Source organism: Electrophorus electricus, chromosome 18 (assembly GCF_041902795.1).
Source record: "Electrophorus electricus isolate QZ-2024a chromosome 18, ASM4190279v1, whole genome shotgun sequence".
NCBI classification, from domain to species: domain Eukaryota; kingdom Metazoa; phylum Chordata; class Actinopteri; order Gymnotiformes; family Gymnotidae; genus Electrophorus; species Electrophorus electricus.
This window is the reverse complement of record NC_137514.1, coordinates 10974712-10989211: the sequence shown is the minus strand read 5'-3', so window position 1 is coordinate 10989211 and position 14500 is coordinate 10974712. Positions and strand designations below refer to the sequence as shown.

General features: G+C 44.6%; 3 protein-coding genes across 7 annotated transcripts; 2 read left to right on the top strand and 1 right to left on the bottom strand.

Moving 5' to 3' along the window:
- Nucleotides 1-388: 388 nt before the first annotated feature.
- Nucleotides 389-2597, top strand: ebpl (EBP like). Its single transcript, XM_027010141.3, has 4 exons — nucleotides 389-803; nucleotides 906-975; nucleotides 1183-1321; nucleotides 1566-2597. Exons 1-4 carry the CDS (start codon nucleotides 615-617, stop codon nucleotides 1792-1794), a joined length of 627 nt encoding a protein of 208 aa, XP_026865942.2. The 5' UTR covers nucleotides 389-614; the 3' UTR covers nucleotides 1795-2597.
- Nucleotides 2598-2760: 163 nt separating this feature from the next.
- On the bottom strand, nucleotides 2761-3303 carry arl11 (ADP-ribosylation factor-like 11). The gene has a single exon (XM_027010142.3). It carries the CDS (start codon nucleotides 3289-3291, stop codon nucleotides 2761-2763), a length of 531 nt encoding a protein of 176 aa, XP_026865943.2. The 5' UTR covers nucleotides 3292-3303.
- An 847-nt stretch (nucleotides 3304-4150) lies between these two features.
- Nucleotides 4151-14494, top strand: rcbtb1 (regulator of chromosome condensation (RCC1) and BTB (POZ) domain containing protein 1). 5 transcript variants are annotated; one of them, XM_081701048.1, is made up of 14 exons: nucleotides 4151-4244; nucleotides 4340-4372; nucleotides 5357-5564; nucleotides 5859-6009; nucleotides 6309-6475; nucleotides 7928-8086; nucleotides 8315-8422; nucleotides 8658-8800; nucleotides 9445-9635; nucleotides 9831-9957; nucleotides 10881-11032; nucleotides 11339-11469; nucleotides 14113-14207; nucleotides 14355-14494. In XM_081701048.1, exons 2-14 carry the CDS (start codon nucleotides 4356-4358, stop codon nucleotides 14452-14454), a joined length of 1749 nt encoding a protein of 582 aa, XP_081557174.1. In that variant the 5' UTR covers nucleotides 4151-4244; nucleotides 4340-4355; the 3' UTR covers nucleotides 14455-14494. The 5 variants fall into 5 exon arrangements, with proteins under 5 accessions (XP_081557174.1, XP_081557175.1, XP_081557176.1 ...); XM_081701047.1 differs by having other exon boundaries at nucleotides 4156-4244; nucleotides 5354-5564; XM_081701049.1 differs by lacking the exon at nucleotides 4340-4372 and having other exon boundaries at nucleotides 4151-4276.
- The last annotated feature ends 6 nt before the right edge of the window (nucleotides 14495-14500 follow it).

The following is a 14500-nucleotide window of genomic DNA, read 5'->3' as shown; positions in this document are numbered from 1 at the left end:
TGTGTGTGTTGAATTTATTAGGGTATGCCATGATTTTAGATTAATTCTTTACTTTTTCATTGTTTTTACTAATATAGCCACCGGTGTGGATGTTAGTTAAGATAGGGTGGGGCTTGTGTGTGAATCCACACCGCTTTGCAGGTGACTGTCATGTTATGGGTGTCTTGGGAGCTGTCCAGGGTCCTGACATGTTTGCTGCCCAGAGCTGAGAACACCTGTGTGTCTCAGCTGGTGCCAGGACTCCAGAAGAAGGAAGTTACCATCGTGGGCCTACGTTCTTGGTTTGGGTGCGTTTTTGAACCGACGTCCGAGCGTGTTGATTTGTAGACCTCGGAGATGCAGTAGGTTCCGGAGTGCGAGAATAGTCGAGAATAGTCGCGAAGTGCAGTCTGTGATGCGCATGCGTTTTAGTGCAGCATTGAATCAGTGGCACTTGGCGACAAAAGTCGTTTTGCACGTTGCTGAGGGGGTGGGAGGAAAGGTGGAGAGAGAACATAGCGAGCCAATGGACGCAAGCTCGCCATATCGTCAACTGTGGAAACGAGAGGAGGAGTTCCGGCCTCGTCCGTCGATGGAAAAACATTCTTCGGCTTGCAAGAGCGTACTTTTCAAATATGGCTGAAGCTGACGAGGCGCCGGAACCGGCCCTTTTTAACAAAGTTACGGCCGTGTCTCTCGTCGCTTGCGCCGCACAGCTTGCCGTCGGCTACGTACTGGCGCAGGTGTGGGGCGGAAAGCGCTGCGCAACCGACAGGCTGGTCCTTGTCTGGCTCTTCTACGATGCTCTTGTCCATATTACTCTAGTGAGTAATTCATGAATCTGCCTGCTCTTGTGTTCAGGAAAACAGTGTAAGCTACTGAACGGTGTAGGACATTTTTCACCTGCGATTCGTCTCGTTGAACAGGAAGGCCCATTTGTATACATGTCACTCGTAGGGACCGTTGCGACCTCTGATAACATATTCGCCGAGCTGTGTACGTATGATTTTATATTCTCTCGTTTCATTTTAAATGTTTGTTTGGTGTAAAGTATTAATACATTTGACTTGCCCTATTTGGAAGAAGTATAGTACCGCATATTGATGACTTGAAAAGGCCTTGATCGACATCTAGCGGTGAACAGCGGGAGACTTGTCACGGTTTGTGAACTGGTGTCCAATTACACGGTTTACGCGTCCTTAGGGAAAGAATACGGAAAGGCGGACCAGCGGTGGCTGCATTCGGACCCGACCATCGTGTCTGTGGAACTGCTGACGGTCGTCTTGGATGGCTTCCTAGCGCTGCTTTTGATCTACGCCATCGTTAATGACAAGTACTACAGGTGAAAGGGCTACAGGCTATCCAGTAAAACACGAACAGTGTGGTGTAATTTAGTATCTGTTAAGTTATATATATATTTTTTTCAGTTAAAATGTTCAATGTTTTGACTTATTCATGTATTATCGTTGTGTATCAATGTACTTCACCCGTACTGTGAAATCAGCCTTGGTGTTTCGTGACCTTTGAGCCTGTCACATGTCCCCGTGAGTGTTCGCACGCGTACAAGCCCTCATTCTCTGTTCCAGACACTTTGTCCAAATCGCCCTGTGTGTGTGCGAGCTCTATGGAGGCTGGATGACCTTCAGCCCAGACTGGCTGATTGGAAGTCCCAGCCTGAACACCAGCAGCTGGCTCTACCTGTGGGTCTACCTGGTCTTCTTCAACAGCGTGTGGGTGCTCGTGCCCGGACTCCTGCTTTGGCAGTCGTGGAGGGATCTGCGGAAGTCCCATCACTATCTGAAAAAGCACGGGTAGAACTGGAGGGTAGCTTGATGAGCAAGAACAGTATTAACAGTTGAGGGCGGGGCCTGTGAACAAAGTCAGTTTGGAATTCATGACTCATGTTGCGTGAGGAGCTGATGTGGGACACAGGACAACTTTCAGAGGATTTTAACAGTAAGACTGTCTCATATGGAATTTTATCATTTACATTCAAGCTTGGTGATGCAATAAGTGATTGCCTATGCTTTGAAAAGGGGCTTCTACCCGCTGGGCCATCTCTCCCTGTCTAAATCGATGCCTCGTGTTATAGAGAAATTCGTAGGCTAATTTAAACAACTCTCTTGGATTAAAGTGGTGATCAGATTTGCCGCTTTTCTTTCCTGGGCTGCTTTCTACAATACTGTTTGTGATCAAAGTATTAGCCAGTGAATGAGTTTGTATGTGGGACGAACCTGAAGACAGGACATTAGCTGAACAGACACTTCCAGTTACACCACTACTCCTCAGCGTTCTCGCACGGACACATTTGAACTGCATATCAGTTTTATGATGTAATAACACTGTTTAATTTCATGTGTATATTACTGGTAGGTTATTAATAGGTACAGTCTAAACATTTGGCTGTTGGAGCAGTATTTAGTAATACGATTTAATTAAGTAGGCTCAGGTATTACCTTTTGGATTTAAATAAATCTCACCATAACGCCTGTTAGGTTTTGTCTCTCAGTAGTTTGCAGTCCTGCCCGTGTGTCCTTCCTGTATATTTCCCTTGGTGAACTCTGTTTACACACACAACAATGAAGCATTTCCAATAAACAACCTCACCCAGTTCTCTATTCCATCTCCATCTTTCAGTCATATCACGTTCAAACTGTTTAACTCCTCTTCCTTGGTAGGGTACTGTCTTCGTTACTGCTATTTCAACATCCAAAGAATACCTGAGTATTGGTTGCACCTATATGGCGGAAACCACATCAGTGCAGTTCCTGACCCTGTCTCTCAGTTTTTCTGAATCAGCCTGGCCACAGACAGGAAAGCTTGCTGGACTCCCAGGCCGTTCAGAGCACTGCATGGCTGGACCTCCCAGACCCTGTCAGTATAACTGTCTAGATCCAGCTGCTTGGACACGTCACCGATCGTCAGCGAGTTCGGCAGGTCCGATTTGTTGGCCAGCACCAGCAGAGGGACGTCCCTGGTGTTCCGGTCTCTCAGGACCTTCTTCAGAGCCTTCCGGGCTTCGTCCACACGAGCGTGGTCACTGGCGTCCAGCACGAACACCACTGCCTCGCAGTCCTTGAGGTAGTGCTTCCAGTGGGGTCGCATGCTTTCCTGGCCACCTACATCCCAGATGGTGAGCGCCATTTTCTTGCCCAGTGGCAACTGCGCAACGTTGAAGCCTATGGTAGGAGAGGTTCCCATGACAACCCCTCGCTGGAGCCTGTAGAGCAACGTGGACTTCCCGGCTGAGTCCAGGCCTATCAGAACTACTTGTGGAGCCTTGCAGAACTGCTTTGGCTGGATGAGCCCCATTTTTCATGCCCCGCACTTGTCAGACATGACGGGACTGGAGGAATTTGAGTCAGACAGCAAGAGGCTTTACACCGGACTGTGTTCCTTCGCAGGTCCTGTGGTTAGCGCTGGGAATCAGTATAAAAAAACAGAAGCAATACCTAGTGCTGTAGCTGCCCTTGCTGGAAGCTAAATGAATTAGATTGGCCCATGTAGGGCATTTTCACCAAAACACCTCCACTAAGTGATGTTGCTAAACAGGTTGGTCCACATTTTTCTGATTAGGTGTGTCTTCTTTTTGTTTTCTACTTGTTTACTTAACATTCTAGAACAGTCTCTCACTGTGTATTTAATATGAGTCAAACAGTATGGGCCTATTACCCATTAATTGATTGATGTATGAGGAAGAAAAGTTTTGTGTAGTTAAATAGTTATTACATATTTGCCCCAAATAAAACAGACCTACGACAGTGGGTCACGGTTAGAAAATCTCACGGTCAACTCAAATATTAACACAGCTGACAGGAGAGTAGTTTGGTCTTGTGAGGGACTATGTGAAATGTACTATAAACTTTCCAAATGGGGCATCGGAACAGCATGAAGCTCCATTACTTACACAGATAAACTGGTGAAATATTGAAGATTAGTTTACATTTGACATTATGCTTTAATTCATTTCTGCACATTTCCTTTTGTACAGTTCTTAATTTACTTATTTAATTTAAAAAAAAAAAAAAAAGATCCGCGATTTAAATTGTAGTGATCATCTAATGGACCTTTTTCATTAGTCATTCTCAGTAATCTGATATGGCCAACGCTGGCTATCTACTTCATAGGGACTTTTATTTTGTACAGTGACGCTGTTTTGATGGTTTACAAGGTGACGTAGTTGGTAAACGAAAACCGTTGGGCAGAGTATATCACCGACACGGAGGAGAAACGCCGTTGACAACACCGAAGTTGTACACCCGCCGGTAATATTGTGGCAAACTCCCGTTGTCTTTAGGTAGGTCTACCGCATGTTATATTTATAAAAACAATGTCTCCCTTTTGTTTTCCTCTTTCTCAGTTAACCGGGTGTCGTGATGGAGCGATGGTATAGGTCAGTATCAAGGCTTCTTAGCCAGCTGGTAAGCTAGCGTTAGCTAGTAACCGTAGCTAGCCAAGCTAACTAGCAGTCTAGCTAGTTAGAAAATGCTGCAGCGAGACAAATTGGACTTTGGTATGTTAAGAAAAATAGAGGTATAGCTTATCGGTAACATGCATTTTAGCTAACATTGTCAGTCTGTGGAGGTTTGTATCAGCTGCAGCTAGGAAAACGCTGCAGGTTTAACATCGTGTGACCGTCTTGACAACGGCTTTGTAAAATTAAACTTGGCTGACTGGTTAGCTATCTTAACCAGCTACTCGAATACACTGGAGAATCTAGCTTACAAATATGGTAAGTAGTTACTAGAGCAATATTTTTTTTTACAAGATCTTACAGTGACACTATTCATCCTGGTTGACGTTAGGGATACCTTGTTTTGAGAGACAGGTCAGCAAATGTAGCAATATATTGAATGTTCCAGTATCAATTCGCATTTCTAACCCTCTCGTGTGTACGAAGGTTTGGTTTGCTCCATCACAGTAGCCAATACGTAAACCAGTCTAGCACAAGATCTTAAAGGCTTATTTGCTGTGTAACTAACGTTAGCGTTAACAGTTCAATTAAGCGTTATTATTATTTTTTAGAAAGGTAAGTTAGTTAATGTGTATAAGGTGTAGAAAAACCATCTTAAAAAGCTATTAATTACGGTATACAAAAGGTACCTTAAAAACTATTTTAAGATTTTAAGAGTGTTTTAAAACCAACTCTTGTGTGAATACCGAATACCTTTTCATCTGAATTGTAGGCTAAATTTGAAACCATACACCTATATACTGGGCTGTCTTCTTGCCAGGCATAGCTCGTCAAATGATTGCCCCAAGCGCCTCATCCGGCTGCCAAACTGAATTTAACAACAAATCAACTGCTATTACAAGGCACCTCTGTGAAGTATGTGACGTGCTTGTACACGTGAACATGTCCATTCTTTGTCAGCAGTTCCAGTAGTTGCAGTGCCTCCGCGGGTAGCCCTGCACCCACGTCTTTCTCCCCCTTAACACGGAGCTTCACCGGTTTAACCATGGTGGACGTTAGCAAGTGGTCTCTCTTCAACCTCATGAGCGCCCAGGAGATTGCCACCATAAGGCAGGCATGCATCTTTGGAGCGTCTGCCAATGAGGCCATCTACACTACCCATGATAACGAGGTGAGGAGAAAGTTGATTGTATTTGCCAAGTCAGAATTTCTGGGTTATCTGAACTGCTCAGAATGTTATCTGCTGTCCTTATGCCCGGTGCTGGGCATGGAGCTAAACTGTATTAAACAAGTGTGTTAGGTTTCACAAATTTGAACTGGCACACACCACATCCACAAGTAGGTTTTAATGTACCATCCTCCCTTTTTCGTAGTATTTACAAGATGGAGGCACAGTTGTCATCTAGTGCGGTCGTTATGGATGTTTAGGAAAACGTGTCTTTATTTTGTGTGGTGTTCTCCGCAGGTGTATGTGTTTGGTGTGAACTGTAGTAACTGTTTGGGAACGGGGGACAGTCAGAGCACGATTGTCCCCAAGAAGCTGGAGTCCCTGAGCGGGAAGAAGGTGGTCAGTCTGAGTTACGGCAGTGGGCCCCATGTGCTGCTCACCACAGAGGGTGAGACACGTTGTTTCTGTTAGAATGTACAGTGATGAGTATTTCTGGAGCATATGTTGTTGTTGTTGTTGTTGTTGTTTTGTTTTTGTTTTTCTTCTTCACTGTGAGATCCATGTGCCTGTGCCAGTAAATCCAGTTTTAAGTACTGTTAGGTGCCATGATGCACATCCAGAAGTGTAGTTAAAATGTCAGTGCCAGTATTTCCTCAAAATGTGCGTTGTTTTCATATTTTACATCATCATCATGGGACCCAATATATTATCTAATTAGTCTAAATGGTGCATCTGTTGCCTTTGCAGAGGGGGAGATGTATGCATGGGGACATAACGGATACAGTCAGCTGGGCAATGGGGCGACCAATCAGGGAGCAGCTCCTTTGCTGGTGTCCACCAACCTGCAGAACAAGAGGGTGGTGGAGGTGGCCTGTGGGTCGCACCACTCGATGGCCCTGACCCATGATGGGGAGGTGAGAGAAGGCACCATGGGAAATGAAGGCAAAATCACCTATATGTTCACCTTGTTTTTCAGGGTTTCTGACAGACCCACACAACCTTATGATGTGATTTTCTTCTGTTTGCATGTTCTTTAGCTTTAGATCACTGCCAAAGATCAGTTCTTCAGAATAACATCGCCGTGAACTTCCCACATAGCGTGTTGGTTACTGTGAGCATAGCTGCATGCCTGCTTCTCTGTTGTAAGAGAGGTGCAGGTTTCTCGTCTTCAATATTTGCAGAATTTTCTCTCTAGGGAGGTCACCCAAGTGATTGTGCAGTGTCTTGCCATCTCCAGACTTGGCTACTGCAACTCACTCCTGATGGGTCTTCATTTGTGTGCCATCAGGCCCTTGCAGCTGGTCCACAAAGCTGGAGCACAGCTTCAATGCTCCTAAATTTTCCTACGTCACTCTACTTCTCCATTCACTTCACTGGTTTCATGTAGCAGCTTGTATCAGATTTAAAACTTAGATGCTTGCCTTCAAGGCTAAAATGGACCTGCTCCCCCCTACATGGATATGGACAGAACCCAATCTGTAACTCGAGCCCTTCAAGTATGGCCTGGCTTGACCCACCAGCCTTCAAGATTTCTGAAAGACAAGCATCAAGGCTCTTCTCTGTTCTAACACCCAGTTGGTGGAATGAACTGAAGACTCATCTTTTTAGAAAGCTGTTTAATTAACCCTATTTAGGAAGTTGTAAGAAGCCTTTATATTTGTACTTTTTTAGTAATAGCTCATGAATTGTGTTGTATTCTATAGCATTGTATCTTTCATTCCAGGTTCACCAATAACACTTGGTTCTGGTAGTAAGGGTATTTCTGGCATCTAACTACTTCTGTAGGTCGCTCTGGATAAGGGCATCTGCTAAAACTGTAAACCTCTGAAATGCAGAAAGCCTCACCTTAGAGCAGGTAGCTATTTAGCACTGGCACGCTAGTTGTAATAGGAGCATGTGACGCAAAGCTCTAAGCCCAAAATGCCGTTGATCTTCTCCGGGCTCCAGTGTAACCCGGCAACATGAGTTCATGCCCTTGCTAAGCACAAGTTGTGGCTTATGTGCATTTGCCATTTGTATGTACAGTATATTTAAATGGCGTGCCTGTATGTACACTCTCCCATGACATATCCTAAAAGACCTTTGGACACAGACCACAGGGCTGTTGCTCTAGCTCACTGGAGTGGGTCACAGTAAGGCCGTGCTTGTAGCTGTCTGCACTTTGGCAGCTGCAGCTCAGGTGAGGTACTTCTGCAAGGGGGAATATTTATTGTGACTGTAGCACTTCTGTCGCATCACACATCTGCTTTTTCTTTGTTGAACTCTGCATGGCTGATTAATTTTTAATGGTTTCCTTAACTGTGTATTATTAGTTCAATTGTTTATCACCTGGCCTTTCATCATTCCTGTGGTTCTATTTCACTTAGGTGTTTGCGTGGGGCTATAATAACTGTGGTCAAGTGGGGTCAGGCTCCACCGCCAACCAGCCCACCCCGCGCAGAGTCTCCTGCTGCCTCCAGAACAAGGCAGTGGTCAGCATCGCCTGTGGCCAAACCTCTTCCATGGCTGTGTCGGATAATGGGGAGGTAAAAATTTTTTAAAAATCATGCCTCAGACAGAAAGTTGCCACAGTATCATGGACCTACCTAGACAGTGCTGTAGTGCTTTGCTACCTTTATCTTGTATATTTAAACATGTAATTATGTTTTTAGCTTGACTTTATTTATGAAAAAATGTACACATCATTTATGATTCTCTTGTATGTTTAATACAGCATCCGCGTTTTCAGTCTGTCTTGCCTGTGTGGTGTTTAGGTGTATTGTTGGGGCTACAATGGTAACGGACAGCTGGGCTTAGGAAACAATGGCAACCAGCTGACACCATGCCGCGTGGCTGCGTTACAGGGTCTCTGTGTTTTACAGGTGAGACCCCATTTCATCTGCATGTCACACCATGTCCTACTAGACTGCATCACTATTACATATAAGAACTGATTTAAGACAGAACTGTTGAACAGTATAAATTTGTAAAATAAGCTATTTTTTCATAATTGGCTCCAAATGTGACTGCGGTGTTTCGCCCCTGAATGTCAGTTGTACGTCAGCGCTGTGAGCTCAGCATGGTGCCCTGACCCGCACCCCGTGCCGTGTGTTGTAGATTGCCTCGGGCTACGCCCACGCGCTGGCGCTAACAGACGAGGGGCTGCTGTACTCCTGGGGGGCCAACACATACGGACAGCTGGGCACAGGCAACAAGATCAACCAACTCAGCCCAATGAAGGTCATGGCGGACAAGGAGAGGTGAGGGAGAGGAGAAGACAGGTTTCTTTCTGTTGCTGTTCTTTCTTGCTTGCTTTTTGCATTCTTTTATTTAATTATTCTATGATTGATTTCTCCTTTGTTTATTCGTTATTCTTTTGTTTTTTTTCCTCCTTTTTCTTTGTTAGCTCATTATTCTTTCTTTCTTCTCTGCTTTTCATGTGCTAGACATGCTCTCCTGGTTGATCAGCTTGGTGTGTGTGTGGGCGTGAGTGTGTCAGATGCTGACTGTGGTAATGGCGTCATGCTGAGATGATAATGGAGGATGCTTGGTGTGTGCCGCTGCTCATTGTTGCATCCCAGAGCTGTTTCCTAGTAGGCTGCCAGGGAGTTTCCCCATGACATTTCTTCCTGTTTCGAGTGCTTCTGATGTCTCACACATACACACATGCTTATTGTTTCCAGGAAAATGATTCACATTGTTTTTGTTTGTTTTTTTCATTTTCAGAGAGACCAAATGATCAAAAATGTCAAATTACCAATAAGTCAAAAATACTTTTGGTCATTAATCAAAATGTGTGTCTACAAAAACAAAAGTTGTACTTTTTCTCCTTTTCTTCATGCCCTGTTTTCCTCCGTCTTACCTTCCTGCCCCATCTCCCCTGTCTCTTCCCCACTGCGTTCAGGATCGTGGAGATAGCTGCGTGCCACTCCACGCACACCTCGGCGGCCAAGACCCAGAGCGGCCACGTGTACATGTGGGGTCAGTGCAGGGGCCAGTCTCTCACCTCGCCTCACCTCACCCACTTCCCCTGCACCGACGACGTCTTCGCCTGCTTTGCCGCACCCGGCGTCACGTGGAGGCTGCTGTCCATCGGTGAGGCCAAAGTGTCTTTTGGTGTGTGGCCTCTTTCCCCCAATTCATCAGGCCCCATTTAGGGCAGCTGTTTGCTAAATTAAACAGCCTGCGGAGCTGAATAAAGCACGGTATGGTCGAATTAAACAAACCCCACCACCAACACCTTTGTCTCCAGTAGGAAGTGCAATAACACATTCCATATTCTGTTTGCAGAGCACGACGGCTTCCTGACAGTGGCCCAGTCTTTGAAGAAAGAGTTTGACAGCCCTGAAACCTCAGACCTCAAGTTCAGTGTTGATGGCAAATTCATACACGTTCACAAAGCAGTGCTAAAAATAAGGTGCTTGCTCACTTAACTTCACTCAATGGGGGCAGTGTCAGGTTTTGCTTTGTTTTTTTTTTTGGGGGGGGTAGAGATTCTAACCATGGTCAGCAATATATTTGTATTCTCTATAAGGGAACACTTAATCACAGTATGACACCAGGTCAGTTAAACTTCATGGATATTGATCTGTCCAGCTAGGAAGCATAAGCACTTGCAAATCAGTTTGACCTGCTTTGGTACAAATAAAAATGAGAGCAGGTGCCCTGGAGAGGCAACAGCAAGATAACCCCCAAAAAGGGAATGTTTTTTAGGGCCTAGCCACAGACAGTGACTCTTTCCTTATTCTTCCTGAGTGACTCTTCTCTACAGTACTGCAGCTTTGTGCTTTGCTAGTGTCCTTGTCATTACTGGTAGCATGAGTGCATATTTATATCTAAATAAAATATAGAATTCCCCACTCGCCCTACGCCGGGTGGTCTTTTTCCTTCATGCATTGGTCCTCTACCAGAGGTCTGGGAGCTTGAGGGTCTTGCGTAGTATCTTAGCTGTTCCTAGGATTGCACTCTTCTGGGCAAAGATCCTAAATGTTATTCCTGGGACCTGCTGGAACCATTCTCCCAGTTTGGGGGTCACGATTGTCACGGGAACCACTGTTGCCTTCACCTTCCACATCTTTCCCAGCTCTTCCATCAGTCCTTGGTATTTCTTGAGCTTTTCATGTTCTTGTTCCTGATGTTGCATGTTGCTATCACTTGAGATTGCTATCAGAAGAGATAGATCTCAGTAGCAATTTCAATCACAACGGGGGGGTGTGTGTGTGTGTGTGTGAGAGAGAGAACAACTAAGCCTTTAACATTGCAGATGAGAATATAGAACATGAGTTTGTGATTGCTGAATGACCAATTTTAATAACTTTCTTACTGGAATTCTTGTTACAGATGTGAACACTTTCGGTCCATGTTTCAGTCCCACTGGAATGAAGACATGAAGGAAGTGATTGAGATTGACCAGTTCTCCTACCCCGTGTACCGTTCCTTCCTGGAGTTCCTCTACACAGACACTGTAGACCTCCCCCCTGAGGATGCCATTGGTGAGAACCCGCAGGACCCCGCAAGCGCTCTTCTACATGTAGAAACCACATGACCCATGCCAGGACGTCGGTTGTGGCCAATACTGCACACTAATATTAGATCACCCACATTCTTCAGTCACGCAGGACTGGTGAAGCAGATGTTGGTTAAGGAAGGGTCTTGATTGTGTTAATTGAGAAAACACTTGTTGTGCAAACACGTTAAGCAATCAGAGGATTACTCGGACACGACTACTCTGGTCACGCCGTGCAATGAAACCGTTGGCATTACCCCCACAGCAGCCGCTAACACTGTGCTCCCTGCAGGACTGCTGGACCTGGCCACCGCGTACTGCGAGAACAGGCTCAAGAGGCTGTGTCAGCACATCATCAAGAGAGGCATCTCCGTGGAAAACGCCTTCTCCCTGCTGTCCGCTGCGGTCAGATATGACGCTGAGGTACAAACAGGCGTCACCGCACAGGAGACACACAACACAGTGGCCCCAGTCCGTATTAAAGAATCTCAACGCATTTGGCATAACCCAGTTAATTCAGAGAGGAAAGGTAGTATTTTTTCGACCCGCTAAACAAGAGGATCTGAAAAAAGATTTCAGATACGTGCAGCGAGAGCAAAAGTCGCACAAGTCTTAACACTGCACTATTATTAATAATAACATAAAAAGGGGTTTTAACTGCTGTGAAGGACAACAGAGTGAATGTAGTAAGGCAGAAGCTTGTTTCTGTGGTGTGTTTAGCAATGGGTTACAAAATGATTCAACCTTCAGGAAACTGTTCATGATGTCTCGCTCTTCCTCAAGGATCTTGAGGAGTTCTGTTTCAAGTTCTGTGTCAACCACCTCACCGAGGTCACCCAGACATCAGCTTTCTGGCAGATCGACGGCAATCTGCTGAAGGAGTTTATCCGCAGAGCCAGCCGCTGTGGAGCCTTCAAAAACTGACCCCCTGACCTTGGGCTGGCAATAAATGTGCACACATAGCCAAGGAACCATGGCTGTTACTGCTGGCAGTCATCCTGACCACTAGATGGCATAATCAAAAGATTATCCTTAAAGGTTTTGGGTTTTTGTATTTCTTTCCGCAGATCATTTTTATAGATTTAAACGTTTTACACTTGTCTAGCCCAACAAGACAAATCCAAGACCACCCCCCCACCCCCCAATTCAGCTCATCAGCTCATAAAGCGCTTCAATAATTGGGTCGGGTATGCTAGATCAAGGAAAACATGAAACTGCAGGGCAGTGGAACCATAGCTGATATTGACCATAGACTCTCCTGGTTTAGAGGTGTTCAAATTACAGTTCTCAACAACCAGGTCCTACAGATCACGAGATCCAGGGCTGGATTTGGATTTGAGGTCCAGATTTGAGTACTTTGCCTTAGGCCATGTTTCAGTGCTGATTTAATTGAGACACTAAACTTTCAGTGTTACTTACAAACCACTGGATAAACAACAGAGCTGATCTGTTACACTATACTGTCATCCACACCTATGATTGTCAAGTTGGCTCTCAGGGACTAACAGATGGTCCATGCCTTTGCTCTTTTCCAGCTCCTAGTATACCTGAATCAGGCCATTAAGAACACGGAATAGCTTAAACGGGTCTAAGGGGAGCTGGATTAAAGCACAACTGGTGGCCCTCTGCTTGGCCCAGAGCCCTGGGTTAAGATACACTAACATTGTGCATGATGGTGAAATTTCCATTAAAATTAATGTCAGCGTTTTTGAAGAAAAAAAAAAAGACACTAAATTTAAGTCCCAACATGGCTGTTGGAATTGTGGTAGGGACTGAATGCCTGCTTTTCCCTTTTCTAAATTCTGTTATCAACCTCTCCATAGACTAGTTGATGGACTCAGTGCTCCAGTGATGGGAATGCACAGGCTTCTATGTCCTGGTTCACTGTAGTGCATTTAACTTCAAGTGATGGTGTGGTTGAAAGCTGTTATAAAAGTTCAAAGACCATTGAATGGCCATGGTTGCCCAAGAAAATCTCACATCTGGACCTTTGTGCACCGGTGGCACTGCCTGTTGGTGCTTAAGAAGAATACCACTTTTATTTAGGTATTTTGGAATGTTTGGTAATTCACTATTGCACTTTCCTTAGAATGTTTTTGGATTCTAGTTACTAACCGTGCTTCCAGTAGTTTGAAGCAGTGAGGATTTTCCTTTGAATATTGAGTGCGCAGAACTAAACTTTATCCGAGTACTCATAGCTTGCCTCTAGAGCTTTTTTTTTTTTTTTTTTTTTTTTTTTCCCCCCTTAAGTCCCCAGTAAGGACTTTAAGCAAAGGATGTCTCTAAGCAGCACTGCTCTTGCTGATTACTACAGGTTTATTTCATAGAGGCTTCTGTTCTGGTGTCCAGTAGTTACATGGCACGTAAGTCTCAGAGATTTGTGTGTTTGTTTTGTATGGATTTTGCTTTGTGTGTTCTGTTACATAGAAGAATTTTGGGTTTTTATGCACAAGTGCTTGTCAGGTATTTGTGGCTGCTTGTGTGTTACTTTTTTATGTATATATTGTATAGATTTGCACTACATTTGAGAAAAGCTTTATCTATTTACAAAGTGTTGCAGTTGTGATTTGTGACCAAAATAAAGCTTTTCACTACAGTTTGACTAAATCTTCTTTTAGCTGGTAGGTGTGAATTAAAATCATTTAATGCATGGGGGGGGGGGTCCAGTAGAGCCTCATCAACCTCTAAAGCCAAAGGCAATGTAAACAGGACATTGCTGGCAAATTTGTTTCAACACAGTACTGCTGAAAGGTTATTATAAAGCTTGATTTGTGGATTAGGCCTAATCTTTGCTTAAATTATAGACAGCACAAACCAACATTTCATGACAGCCACTTATGAAAAAGTAAACAACCTTTTTTTTGTTGTTGTTTCTCAGTGAGGTACCGTATTAACGGGGGGGGGGAATACTATAAGCTTCCAGAACGGATGGCAATATAATGTACGTCTTTGATTTGTCAGTAAAATGGGTATAACAAATGTTGAGTTGAAGCTTTAAATACGGCTTGCCTTTAACTAAACTTTTATTTATCATAACTCCATTTCTTTCATATCGGTGTACGACAGGACACGAGTACTGTACTTCAAAATTGTAGTGACGTAGTACAAGGTTTCCAGAGAAGCAGGACGTGGTACACGGAGCAGAGCTTGAGAGCGTCAAGGTAAACACTTCTCCGTTATATGCTCGTTCTCACCGTTAAGCGGATCACTCGGTTCTCTTGGCCGTGAAACCTACTTACTAGCAGAGTAATGTTGTTATAAAATGCGAACTCACGCCACGTCTGTCACTACGTGAACTTTCGCTTTAGAACGTTACCTGGGAATCGAAACGTACGCGGCTGGACGGAAGCTCCTCCTTACCGGCCGACGTCAAGCGCACATAGGAAGAGAATGAAGTGGGTCGTGTAAAGACCTCCTGATCACACAGTACCTCGCCGTTTTGTCGATGTCAAGC

Excerpts from the sequence above, each read along its gene's own strand:
- arl11 (XM_027010142.3), bottom strand. The coding sequence starts at position 3,291 with ATGGGGCTCATCCAGCCAAAGCAGTTCTGCAAGGCTCCACAAGTAGTT.
- rcbtb1 (XM_081701047.1), top strand. Across the intron at positions 11,470-14,112 it reads CGGTCAGATATGACGCTGAG|GACACGAGTACTGTACTTCA; the intron begins GTACAAACAGGC and ends GGTGTACGACAG. Across the intron at positions 14,208-14,354 it reads CAGAGCTTGAGAGCGTCAAG|AACGTTACCTGGGAATCGAA; the intron begins GTAAACACTTCT and ends CTTTCGCTTTAG.
- ebpl (XM_027010141.3), top strand. The coding sequence starts at position 615 with ATGGCTGAAGCTGACGAGGCGCCGGAACCGGCCCTTTTTAACAAAGTT. Across the intron at positions 804-905 it reads CTCTTGTCCATATTACTCTA|GAAGGCCCATTTGTATACAT; the intron begins GTGAGTAATTCA and ends CTCGTTGAACAG. Across the intron at positions 976-1,182 it reads TAACATATTCGCCGAGCTGT|GGAAAGAATACGGAAAGGCG; the intron begins GTACGTATGATT and ends ACGCGTCCTTAG.